The sequence below is a fragment of the Pezoporus wallicus genome, unplaced genomic scaffold, assembly GCF_028554395.1.
Source record: "Pezoporus wallicus isolate ANWC-B61680 ecotype Strahan unplaced genomic scaffold, APGP_CSIRO_Pwel_v1 contig_6789, whole genome shotgun sequence".
Taxonomy (NCBI): domain Eukaryota; kingdom Metazoa; phylum Chordata; class Aves; order Psittaciformes; family Psittacidae; genus Pezoporus; species Pezoporus wallicus.
In genome coordinates this window covers 2,989,241-3,002,608 of record NW_026637361.1, presented here as the reverse complement: position 1 = coordinate 3,002,608, position 13,368 = coordinate 2,989,241, and the positions used below count along the sequence as shown (strand labels likewise).

The following is a 13,368-nucleotide window of genomic DNA, read 5'->3' as shown; positions in this document are numbered from 1 at the left end:
GGTGGCCACGCTGCGAGGCTTCCGTCAGAGGTAATGAAAGCAGAGAGGCGGGCATAGCGACGGCATGCCGCTCGAACAACGCGGGTACTGATTGGTGCCGGCTCCTCCAATCGGCGGCCCCCTTTCAGCCGGCGGCGAGGAGAAGGGGGCTGCGTGTTTCCGGAAGACGTGGCCGTCGCCGCTTCTGTGCCCCGCTACCAGTCCTGCCGCCGCTATGATTTCCCTCTCGGACACCCAGAGTAAGCGCCGTACCTCGCTACCGGTAGCCCGCGGCGGGAGGCGGGTTGCCCGCTGTGGGGCTAGGAGCTGCTGTGTCCCGGAGCGGGGAGATGGGGGCTGTGGAGGTGGCCGCGCATCTTGGGGCGGGCGCTCCCAGAGCCTACTGGGCCCTCACTTGTGGTTCGCGCCTCCGCGGCGCGTCGGTTGCAACCGTTGGAGTGCCTGGGGCTGAGGGCGCCGGCCCGGGTGGCGAAACGCGGTTCTTCCTCGGCCCACGCCCGCTCGGGGTACGGGCTGGGCGCGGCTCTGGGAGGGGAGTCACTGAGGCGGTGTCCGGCTTGTGCAGGTGATGGAGGGCCGTCGGTACGCTCGTTTGTCACCCCGCGGTGGTTCCCGATGAGCACCGGTTGGAAACAAGCAAATCTGAGTGCAGGTTTGCAAACCTGAGGGTGCAGGCGGGGCTTACCTGACTGCCCTTGTCGGTACCGCTGCTTTGTGAGGGCTGTCAAAACCCGCGCTGGTGCCGGCCTTGGGGCTAGCAGCGGCACCGTGAGTCGTGGGTAAAACAGGATAGAGGGGTACAGCGAAGCCCCCTGCGGAACCGGCTGCACCATCCTTAGGAGAGCAGCAGCATCAGCGCCGCCACTGCTGGCATTTGTCTTGGGCTGCGAGCTCCTGGGTGCTGGAAGGGATGCTATGGTGTGAGGATGGCAAGAATGAATGAAAGATGAACGGTAAGCAAAAGTAGCAGTTAGCTGAAATCTTCTACTATGCCTCCGTGTGGACATTGGTGGCTTTGAATCACTTAATTGTATGTTTCTGGCTTGATTGTGTTCCTCTTGCCTTCCTGTTATAATGCTGGATGTTGGAAGGTGACAGAGGGGGGTTGAAAGTGAAGAAAAGATACTCAGTATGAAGTGCAAGAAAGAATCAGAATCATAAAGTGATTTGACTTCGAAGAGCCCTTAAAGACCATCTAGTTCCCAATCCCTCTGCCACAGGCAGAGACACCTTCCATTAGACCAGGTTGCTCAAAGCCTTGTCCAGCCTGGCTTTGAAGAAGTACTTGTATGTAGCTGTAGTTTTGCTAACAGAGATACTGAAAGGGAATACAAATAAATCAAAGTGAAGAGGTTCCCAAGAGCTTAAACTGCAAGTTAAAGAAGAATGTTTGGCCTTTGATTTAAATTAACATCTTGCATATGGTGCATTTTTGGCACAGTTGCCATGAAAGGAGATGAATCTGCTTGATAAGCGCCATAGTATCGGTTATTAAGGAGGGTAAGTGCAAAAGACTTTTAATGAAAGCTTTTTAATGGAAATTAAAAGAAATAAGTTTAACTGGATGGTAGGAAAGTGGGAATGGAGGTGTTGGAGAGCCATTCAAGGCCAAGGATGAAGATGGGCAGAAAAGCAGGCTAGCTAGCAGCATTCAAGGTCAGTGATTTCTTGAGAAAATGAGGTTTTTTGCTCTGTTAATGGGATGGGTACTAACCCTTGGGGTTTATTTTTAGATTTCTGATTGATTAAACCCTTGTGGACTTTGCTTTTGCCCATTCCCCTGTTCTCTTGCCTAGAGTATTCTGGGGGAGAAAAATTCCTCATTTGAGACCTTCAGCTAACTCCAGTGCTGAGTGTTGGTTTTAACTGGCAGAGCCAAGAGTAGGAAGTAAAATACTGCAGAATTTAGGGTGTTTAAGTGTTTGGGTTTTCTACTGTTTTTCCCAAATTCTACAGATATTTCACTAGGTATTTTTAAACTTGCTGCTGTTTAGAAAAATTTGGAGCTAGCCATCGAGTCACTTGTGTCGTAGTGTGATTAATACCTGAAGAGGACCACTGTTAGATGATACTTGAAAAGTTAAATTTGCATTTGTAGTCTAGAACTTCTTAAGTGATTCATGGAATGGTGTATAAATCACCAGTAATTGCAAAAGAATGCACTTAGTATTGAAAAAACAATTTGGGGAAAACTAAAAAGTACAGCTAGAAAAATAATAATTAAAAATGGGAACTTCATATAGCCTATAAACCGCTTTAATGTTTTTCTTCTGAGAGCCCATAGTGCACAATCCCATTATTTTGTACACAAGAGATAAAGGATTTGCATTGTCTTCCCTGAACTTTCACAAGCAATGTGTCTTCATTTTAAGCCTTACTATTTACTAAGCTGTTTTGGTACAGTGCTGCCATAAGCTTGCAGAGATTACAGGGTTTCTGCAGAAAGGTTCAGACAGCATTGCTCTCTCCTCTCAGTACATCAAAATCACTTTTAAACAATCCAGATCAAAAGTCATGTGGGTAGTATGTGTTTCTGCATTTCTAGGCATTGAAATGTTGTATTTGAGTAATACAGGAAGGCTCTTCTGGTGCTGGAAAAAGCATTTATAAATGGTTCACGCTGTTGCAAAGATTAGGTATGATATGTCAGTGCTTCCCCCCGCCTTTAAGAATGCTAGTCAAATATATTTCCAAATTCTGATATAAACCAATATACCATCTATTGAGAGATTGGGAATAATCATCCTGGACCACTTCGTTTTTCAGCAGTACTTGAAACTGAATCTGTTGTAGCAGTAGGTGATTGCAAACATGTTTCAAGTGAATACGGGAGAAGTGTCAGAGCAGTAATTGCAGCAGCTGTTGGTAGTTGGCCTCTGCCTTCTTGCTAGATGTCTACTTTGTGCCATGTCTGCTGAGGGAATGAATACTCACTTCCTATGACCGTATATTTATCTTATTGGCGGCTGGTAATTCCCTTGGAGTTCTGCCTCCAAGTGTTTTTCTCCCAGAATACAGATTGTTTCTGCTCTTCTGAAGTAAAGAGTACTAGAGAAAAGGGCAGGCTGCAATTGCTATCTTGCCTTCAGTCAGCAGATTCATTGAAAATACAATTTGCAATTCCATTTTTCATTGTAAATAAGTATTGAGAGTGTCTGTAGTAAATCAACTGTGGCAGGTTACTCAGTATTTCTAATTCTGGGTGGTTAAAATGCTCATAGCAAAAGCTTAAAGTGGCAGACAGTACTGTAGAACTACAGATTTAATACTGTGTTGTCTGCAGCCTTGGTGAAAGATGAGCCCTTACAGAAGTTAGGGAACTTGAATGGTGCTGTAACAAATTTCTTTGAGCTGTTTTGAAAATTTTTTGCTATAACTAAAGGGAAGTTCTGAAACAGGCAGAATGATACTCCTGAGCTCTTCAAGCAACAGTGAATGATCAACTAGGTCTAAATTGCAATCAAAAGTGCAACCAAAATACATTTGAAAATACAATCTTTCAAAAGACAGTAGCAGTGAAGGCTATGATAGTGTGAGTGGGGTTTTTTGTTTGGTTCAGGCTAGGCAATACAAAACTACTGGAATCTTCAAAAGATATATATGCACAGACAAACTGGGCTAGCAAGCTGCCTGTAGTATTATGGCCGATTTTGTGTCTTACAGGTTTCTAAATTCTCTGACTGGGGTAGCAGTGTAAGTGCATGTATAAATGCAAAGGCTGTTGTAGCCATGTTGCTGTTGTTGCTGTTGTTCCTGTTAACTTCACTCCCATACAGTCTTTGTGAAAGTCAAAGGCCTTAGAGGTTTAATTTTAAAAGTAAGGTATATATTTAAGTATGATCTTCAAGATACCTTTAGAGGCTAATGTCAAATGGTAGTTTTAATCATAGCTTGATGTTTTTTAGCCCAGTTTCTTAGACAAGCCTTCCATCCTACTTTGCCCTCCCAGTGTTTCTGGAGCAACCTTTACAGACAGGCAGAATTCAAAGGTGCTCATGTCTACTAGTTTTGTGAAAACTCTCAACTGGCTGCAGAGCCAGGCTAGTATTTTATTGCTGTCAGTGCAGGTGTAACTTGGAAACAGCCTACAGCATTAATCTGAGTTGTGTTCAAGCCAGAAGTTGGGGGCTGTAGGACTTCTATGCAAGATTGTGGGAGGTGGAATGTGAGATCTCAGGAGGATGGAAAGGACTGGGGTACATATGTTACTGTGGTAAAAGTAATGGGATAAGAGTTGCAAATGGAAAGCAAAGTTTCATTATCTGTTCATGAAACAATTCTTTCCTTCAGACCAGCAGTAAAGCAAAAGGGATGTCTTTATGTGTGTGTATATATGCGCGCATGCTTTTTTGGTAGCATTTGATTCAGTTCATACTGCCAAATACATCCTTTTTTGGTTATCAGAAAGACCTTTGGAAGCTGCTTTTGAAGTAATTGGTGTCTACAAGACTTACTATATTTGTACATTCTGGAACGTTTTAGGTGGTCATAAAATAGGTTGAGTTTTTCTATAAACTTAAAATGTCTGTAGAGTGAATGATGTAAGGTTTTCACAATTTTTATGCGTGAGTTTTTCCTGGTACTGTGTTTTGTTATACACCTAAATCTGTTCCTTTTTCAGAGATTGGAATGGGACTAACAGGCTTTGGAGTGTTTTTCCTTTTCTTTGGAATGATACTCTTCTTTGACAAAGCTCTTTTGGCTATTGGAAATGTAAGTACCTTCTGTTTAGTTTTAGATTTTGCACTGCTTAGAATAAAGTATATGATATGTTAAAAAAACATTTTGTCAATTTGAAACTGGATCACAAAAAATACTGTGGCAGTTTGGTATAAAGGAAGAGTTATGCTCAGTGATAAGAGTGAATCATTTTTCCTGATTAAAGTTAGAACAGTTCACATGAATTTAAATGTCATACCTCCAGGTCAGGCGCGTAGTATATTGGTCAGACGAGAAGCAGCTTCTTCCACAGTTGTTACGCTGCTGCAAATATGACTTTTGGATTGGCTGTGATTACTAATGCTTTCTTTTTTGTGATCTTGTAAGGTAACTGTCAAACTTACGAATATATTTGGGTAAGAGTAGTATTCTGTATATGGCAGCAAATTTAGCTTTATTGTGCTTTACGGCGAAAGAAAGGAGTATGACTTGCTGATAATTTGGATTTAGAAGAACCAGTCACCCTTCATTTAATATCTTTCATTTTTACCAAATCAAAATTTTCACTTAAGCCTAGAAAATAAATCCTAGTTCTGGTACACAAAATTCCCAATCCAAAGCAAATAGAAAATGACAGTATATTTTCGGAATGTGATAATCTCTGTGCCTCTGCTGTTTTCAGCTTCACCAACCAGCCAAGAGCACAGCCTGGTAGAGATTTGCATCCTCTTTTTCTGATGCCTTAGTCTGTGGTCAAAATTAGTCAGTTTAATTCTGTAGCAGCATAATCAAATACTGAGATTCCCTGAAGGAAGATTAAAAAAAATGTATATTTGAATTTGAGTACATTAGTTGAAGGATTATTCTGAACTGTCAATAAAGCATATAGTGGAAGAGTCAAAAATATAGCTTATTTTTCCTTTTCCTAACATAAGGTGGAAATACAAGATGCTGTTTAGGAAAAATGATGAAAACATAGGTAGGAATAGACAATGACAGGTTATGACAGATTATGCAAGAAAACTTACCATATCCTTACCAGATACTTAAAAAGCAATATACGTATCAGAAAGAGGAAGAGGTGGTAAGAAAGTGGTTTTATTAAATAACATCCAAAATTTACAGTTTATCCATAATATCAAGTAAAATCTCACTGAAAATGTTACCTAGGTGTATGCTTGCAACTGAAATAATTGCAAGTCCTGCTGATAAAAGACACTAAAAGTAGCTCTAACTAGTTGGGATTAGTGGAAGTGTTCAGAATGTACTGGACCTAGTAAACAGTATACAAGAGGAAAAAAAAATAAAGGTAACTGATAATGCCCTTCAGTTGTTTTCATTTTTTGGCTTTTCACTATTTGGTAGATTAGTACAAGATGTTGACGATGTCTTTTGTGACAGAACAGAGATGCTTCTGTAGCATGTCTGTTCTCAGTCTTTATGAACCTTTGCTGTCAGCGGTGCTAAACTTCAGCACTGCTTGTGGATAATGATTGTACTTGTATTGTAGGACAGAACTGTTGTCACCAGGTCTTTTGACATGACTGTATTTCTCGGAGACCACAAAAGTAGACTCTTTTCCTTTTTGAGCAGCTGAGAGAAGAGTTCTGAATGTTAGCTTTAGGACTGACTTGACAAAAGAAGATTAATAGTAAATTCTTCTTGAGCATCTCTTGGTATTAAGACAAGTTGTGCAAGAAATGCAGTTGATTTTGAAGAATTATTTTTTGTATATATGTGTACATCCTAAACTTAGGAATATAATTAGCTTTTTTTTTTCTTTTCTAGGTTTTGTTTGTGGCTGGCTTATCTTTTGTTATTGGTTTAGAAAGAACATTTAGATTCTTCTTTCAAAAACACAAAATGAAAGCAACAGGTTTTTTCCTTGGTGGTGTGCTCATAGTTCTCATTGGTTGGCCTTTAATAGGAATGATCCTTGAAATTTATGGGTTCTTCCTGTTATTCAGGTAAGACTTTCAGAATACTTTTCTGTATTGGTGTATCTAGGAATAAATATATGACAGGATTGCCGTGGTTTTTATGTTGTTGTTTGTTGGGGTTTTGTTGTCGTTTGGGTTTGGTTTTGGTTGGTTTTTCTGAAGGATGCATCTGACTGAAGTGAGACACACACAATTAATAATTTACTCTGGTTTAAATCTAGAGTATCTCTCCCTTCTAATCTTTAAGCCACAAGTTTCCCATCAGAGGTTTAGTCTTTTACCAGTGCTTTCTTTCACATGCTCAGGTTGCATTCACTAGAGAAGGCTATTATAGAATCACAGAATCATAGAATAATTAGAGTTGGAAAGGACCTTAAGGTCATCTAGTTCCAACCCCCCTGCCGTGGGCAGGGACACCTTACGCTAAACTATATCACCCAAGGCCTCGTCCAACCTGGTCTTGAACACTGCCACGGATGGAGCATTCACAACCTCCCTGGGCAACCTATCCCAGTGCCTCACCACCCTTACAGAAAAGAATTTCCTCCTTATATCCAATCTAAACTTCCCCTGTTTAAGTTTGAACCCGTTACCCCTTGTCCTGTCACTACAGTCCCTAATGAAGAGTCCCTCCCCAGCATCCCTATAGGCCCCCTTCAGATACTGGAAGGCTGCTATGAGGTCTCCACGCAGCCTTCTCTTCTCCAGGCTCAACAGCCCCAACTTCCTCAGCCTGTCTTCATACAGGAGGTGCTCCAGTCCCCTGATCAACCTCATGGCCCTTCTCTGGGCTTGTTCCAACAGTTCCATGTCCTTTTTATGTTGAGGACACCAGAACTGCACACAATACTCCAGGTGAGGTCTCACAAGAGCAGAGTAAAGGGGCAGGATCACCTCCTTTGACCTGCTGGTCATGCTCCTTTTGATGCAGCCCAGGGTATGGTTGGCTTTCTGAGCTGCAAGTGCACATTGAAGCCGGCTCATGTTCATTTTCTCATCAACCAACACCCCCAAGTCCTTCTCTTCAGGGCTGCTCTGAATCTCTTCTCTGCCCAACCTGTAGCTGTGCCTGGGATTGCTCCAACCCAGGTGTAGGACCTTGCACTTGGCGTGGTTAAACTTCATGAGGCTGGCATCAGCCCACCTCACAAGCGTGTCAAGGTACTCTGAGCTGCTTTTGGGCCCCTGTTCAGATTACAGGCATCCAAGGTTATGGCTAACAATATTATCCTTCCTATACTGATTATTCCTTATTTTTTGCTACAGCAGTTGTTTTAATCTGTTACAACTGGTTTGTGTGCCCTGCATCACAATTTACTGGACCTCTGAAATGATGTAGTCTCTAAAAAAAAGAAAAACAAAATCTCCAGGAAAAAAATTACTGGCATTGATATTACCCAGCAAAGCATTCTTAGCCAGTGCAGTGAAGAGGATGATGACTTGTGAAACTTCACTGTTTCATTGTGGCTGAAATATCATTACACATTAATACTTATTCTATGCAGAGAATGTATAGCTGAACAAGAGAGAGCTCAGAATGCCACCACCAGCTGAATTGCTGTGATTGACCGCAAACAGCTGAGGTATTGCCACAGAAAACTTGTTTTCCTGCTGCACAGACCAAGTGGACAGTGCAGGGGGCTACACCATAGCAACTGTGCTAGGCAACACACCGCCTTGTGATTCAATTCTCTGACTTTACATAATCTGTGAAATAAGTAATATGCAGCTGTCATGTTTAATTTTCTTTAGTTAATGTAAAGAGTACCATATATAGTATCAAAGGGAATTATTCATAATTAGCTTCAATTGTTTTTACATTGAGTATTGCAAGAATATATTTCTTATAATGTGAAAAGAAGCTGTCTCTAAATATGTATGGTAATTTTGAGAAATGAGTTGGGAGTATGAGTTCTGTTGACTAAATTGGGTATTCTTTCTTCAGTTGTTTTTTTTTTTTCTTTCCATTTTGAAGAGCTGATTGAGAGTTGCCAGCTATGAAGAAATAAGTCCATTTAAAAATAAGGTGGTTGTTTCCTGGTTTTCTCCTTTCTCTGCTGAATGTATGTTGATGTATTTGGTACAATTACTGTGCTGCTAACAAGCTGCAAGATTTTATGTAATCTTGGTTTAAAAACATCTCTTATTTCTTCACTTTACAGCAATATAAGAATAGTTTAATTATAAAAACTAATACAACCTTCTGATATCTTACCTAAAGGGGGTTCTTTCCTGTGGTGGTCGGCTTTATTAGAAGAGTTCCAGTTCTTGGCTATCTCTTGAATTTACCTGGTATAAGTTCGGTAAGTGTTTGGTACTTCATGCAAAATTTGAAGCTTGTACTGTTCTTTTTTATTCCATTGTTAAAGCGATAATAGAAATCCATTGGAAATGAAGCAAACATAACTTTAGAGCAGTGACTTTGAGTGTATTCCCCTACTAGTTCTTGCACAATACAGACTGCATTCATTCCCAGTAGGAGACTTATAGATGTAAAAGGAACAAAAGGACACCTTTGGAGAAGCTGCCCCTACTTAGGCACTGTGAAGTGGGAAGAGCCCTGGACTGGGATTCAGTGATGGGGTTCTGCTTCCTGCTTCACTGTTGGCCTTAGAAGACCAGACAGGTGAATCATGCCACTATTCTGTGCTGCTTCTCCTAGCTGTATGACAAGGAGACCACTGTTTTTCTTCAGATGATATTTGGATATGTTCATGAAAAGTGGCCTGTAAAAGCAAACTGTGTAGGTCAATGTTAAGTTGTAGCTTGTGTGGTGAATCTAGAAACTCATGATGCATAATCATTCATCAGGTATATTTATTAAGGCCCACTGCACCAGACTCTGTCTTGCTATTTACTAAGATTTATATTTTTTCAAATGCAGTTGTACATTTTCTTATCCAAATAGCCAGGGATCTGAAGAAAATTAAGAGGTGGCAGAAATATGGTAATCTAGGATGTTTCAGTCAACTACTTTTACTGTGCTAATTTAAGTATGTGTTTTAACACAAGCATTTTTAACCCTAGTTTTGAATGCAATAGTTTTAATAGCTACTACTAAAAAATTAAGGGAGGGTGTAACTTAGATGTATACCAACTGTTTTTTTAAAAATTAGTGTTCAAGATCATCTGTTCCAGTCTTAGAGTTAGGCCAAGTTCTGGCTCATAATTCATGATCAATTGAATGTTTCATTTGTCAATTGATCTTACTTAGCCATATTTAATTTGATCATAATGGGGTTAAATCTTGTTTTTAAAAGATAATTGTTAATGTTTTATTCAAAGCCTACGTAGGCTCAGAAGAGAACCCACAGTAATGGTCAGTTGAAATATCTTACTTGGTCTACTAATGCATGTGTGGCTGATACTGTATTGTTTTGTTTTAATCATTAAGCTAGCAGTGTTATCTGCATTCTTCTATTTCCTTTTTCATTCTGTTGCATCTTCATGTTGCACTGTTAATGTCTATATGAGAAAAACATGTCATGCAGAGACACAATTGCAATGTAAGATTTTTAATTTTCACAAACTTAAGTCATGAGACCTTGGTGAGTACTATTTGACTCTCATTTTCAGTTGCATACTAACTGTGTAAGTAGCAAGTAATATTTGGGAATAACTTCACTGCACATATGTCATGCAGCTTAAAAGCTTTTTGTCTTCTTTTCTACAGCTTGTAGATAAAGTTGGAGAAAGCAACAACATGGTATAATGACAAGAGGGCAGAAGACTGATTCTAAATTTACGGTATTATTTATAAAATCCTTTTGAAGAATACTCAGCACAAAGTTGTGTACAAAGGAAAAGCGTGTTACATTCTTTACATAACAGTTTAATTTAAAATGTATAGTCAACAATATACATTAGAAAAGAAGCTCAGCAAGTATGCTTCTAGGAAAATAACTGCAGAGTTCAGGAAGTAAACTGAAGAGGTGAAAGTCATGGAATAACCCATGTTACCACTGTTCAAGACTCTTTCTGTTGGTTTTGGAAAACATGCTAGAGGCAGTGAACCCTTGTGGAATTAATGGTGCCTGTACTTTGCCTTCTTATTTTGAAGGTGCAGTAGAGCAAACAGGCCTATGTTTTTAAGGGTGACCCAAACATACCCAACCCTCTCCTTGCTGTCCTCAGAGTGCAAAAGAAAAAAACCAAACGGAGAACTTCTTGTGTAACAAGAGATGCGTCTTTGCATGAAGGTTCAGATGACTGTTGAACTTTAAATGTATTATGACAAAAAAAGGAAGCCCTACATGGTTCTGTTATAAACATTTCTGTAAATATGTGGCTGAGATAAAACATTATCTTAATGTTTCAAAGCCAAATGTAAGTTGATTGTATTTGCCTTCCATTTCGGGATATGCAGAAGGTCAATCTTCAGTCTTAAATGTTGGTTCCAAACATTTAGAGCTCAACTGGGAACTCTGGAAACTGACTTGCACTCCTTCCAGTTTGTTCTCCTCGAGTCTTGTTACATGCGCATCTGGATGAGAATGTAGGCCCTTCCCATTAACATGAAAACTTGGTGAAATATGCTTAATTTACAAAATGCATTTGGTTAAGGTGCTGACATGAACCCTGTGAAATGTATCTTATCAAAAATTGAACCTTTGTTTTTAAATAGTTTGAAGCTAAGGTTTTTTTGTTTACTCTGGAACCACAAATTGACTTATTTTTTACAGTAATAAAATGAAAACTTAAAATTTCTGTGTATGTGAGTCTCTGGGGCAAAGATTGAACTAATGGGGCTAACTAAGATCAAGTGCCAAGCTTCATATGTTTTGTAACTTGTTGCTTGGGCTGTCTTCAGATAACTTAAAACTTCTGTCAGCCACAGCAACAACTTTGCTCTGACAGAGGTTCTTAGCTAACGTGGAATACATGTCCCCTACTAAATGCAAGGGCTGCATTTCTGCTTCCATTTGAATGTTAAACATTGTGCACTTTCAATAGATTTAGTTTATGTAGTGTCTTCACCTAACAAAATGTGATCATTAGGTAAATTGTATTTGTGCAGGCTTTGAGGGTTTCTTTTCTGTGTAACTTTTTTTTTCCCTTAAATGTAATCCTAAGAGAATTACCAAAATGCAGTGGTAGTATTTCAAGTAGCTATGTAGCCTTAAAGGTGTAATGACTGGGTTTTGGTGGGGGTTTTTTTCAGTTGTAGGTGATTTTGGTTTTGTTCCACTCCTCCCCCCCACACCTTTATTATGCAGTTAAAATTGGTATTTTCCAAAATAACTTTTAAGAAGACTCTTCATACACCGACCTTTTTGGAAGTTGCTATGAAGTTTATTTCTGTGAGACCTGTTTAAATGACAACTGTATAAATAGCCACAATCTACCATTCTCAATGTTTAATTTGCTTCCTTCTCAAACAGGCACAAAATGATTCAGTGAAAAAAATGCCATTATACTTAAAATGAATAACATGAAAAATCAGTGGGTTTATTTTTCAATAATTTTTTAAAATATCTATATTTGTCTGATGGCATGTGTGTTACAGTTTACAGACAGGACTTGTGGCTTCTACCTCACGAGATAAACCAATTTTAACTGCTCCTGTAGATCTGTTGTGTGTTAAAATGGCTAGAGAATAAAACTACAGCAGTTTAGCAAGTTCCTCTTGTTTGCTTTGGTAGAACACTAGTCTACTGGGGGAATCAAGTACTGTTTAAAGCAGGCAGTCTTCATCACTTAATGTTAGAAGCCAGCTGTCCAAAGTTTTTTGTTCTTGCCTTTTGAAAAGTGATGTGATGGGAAAGGTGGATTGCACCACATGACTATGGAGCTCTGACTGAAAGCAAATTGCTTGGGAAGCTGAAGTATCTTCATCAACAGGAAAGCTGATGGTATCTCTCAGAGGTGATGAATGTGTTGCTGTCTATGATCTTTTAGACCTCTGAAATGCTGGGATGCAGGCAATTCATCTCGCTTATATTTAATTAATTCTTTTAAAACAAAAGTCAGTTTTTGTCAGATGTGAACTGTTGTGAAAAGCATCTGAGGGAACAAAATTGTATGTTGAATTTAGCACAGCCTTTATCTCTCAAGGTAACGTTGTCTTTGAGGCAGTTTTGCCAAGATAAATGTGGGTGGCAGCAAAGGTCAAAGCAACTTAGCCTTAAGTGTTTCTGTCATTGTAAAAATATCTCTATCAGAAACATGCTTGGAACGTTCCCCTTTTTAATGTAATTTATAATTGCTGCTTTAAAAATCATAAGATGGATCTTACTCCGAGCAAATGAATACTGTAAATATCCTTGTCATACCTTGAATAAATGGGTACCTTTTTTATTATTTTTATTTGTGTCTCTATGTGCATGTTTTAAGAAAGTATTTTGACAAGTTTTCCTTTCCAAAGGATAGGGAGTGCATGCTGTTACTGCTCGACTACCTTATGTTGCTCTGACTTTCATAGTAAATAGTGTCTTTGATTAATCTTAAATTGAAATGTTTCCTGATTATTTTATTTTTTTTTACAATAAACCTTTCATGTAAACATCCCTCTAGTTATCCAGGTTCCAATTTCAAACACAACACAAAAAATATGTAAATTACACAGGAAATAGTTTATTTGTGAAATTACCTACTCTCCTTTCTGAGGAAATATGAACTGAAAGTTGCAGGAGAAAAAAGGTGTATGTCTAGAACATAGAGTAGCTTCTGGCCCCTGTGCTTTCAGTTTATCTCATGTAGATGTGTGCAAGTTTCAATGCTTCTTCCTTTCACTAGAGTTCCAGCCTCTCAACTGACTTTTACAAAAAGT

The 13,368-nt window shown here is 39.4% G+C and overlaps 1 protein-coding gene across 2 annotated transcripts; it reads left to right on the top strand.

The window, feature by feature from the left end:
- The first annotated feature begins 25 nt into the window (after window positions 1-25).
- GOLT1B (golgi transport 1B) lies at window positions 26-12,895 on the top strand. 2 transcript variants are annotated; one of them, XM_057405244.1, is made up of 6 exons: window positions 26-239; window positions 4,622-4,713; window positions 6,448-6,626; window positions 8,821-8,902; window positions 9,885-9,918; window positions 10,273-12,895. In XM_057405244.1, exons 1-5 carry the CDS (start codon window positions 215-217, stop codon window positions 9,891-9,893), a joined length of 387 nt encoding a protein of 128 aa, XP_057261227.1. In that variant the 5' UTR covers window positions 26-214; the 3' UTR covers window positions 9,894-9,918; window positions 10,273-12,895. The 2 variants fall into 2 exon arrangements, with proteins under 2 accessions (XP_057261227.1, XP_057261226.1); XM_057405243.1 differs by lacking the exon at window positions 9,885-9,918 and having other exon boundaries at window positions 31-239.
- The last annotated feature ends 473 nt before the right edge of the window (window positions 12,896-13,368 follow it).

Bases quoted from the DNA above. Each gene is read 5' to 3' on its own strand.
- GOLT1B (XM_057405243.1), top strand. From the start codon at position 215: ATGATTTCCCTCTCGGACACCCAGA. The intron at 6,627-8,820 runs GTAAGACTTTCA...TCTTACCTAAAG, and splicing joins GGGTTCTTCCTGTTATTCAG to GGGGTTCTTTCCTGTGGTGG. The intron at 8,903-10,272 runs GTAAGTGTTTGG...TCTTTTCTACAG, and splicing joins ATTTACCTGGTATAAGTTCG to CTTGTAGATAAAGTTGGAGA.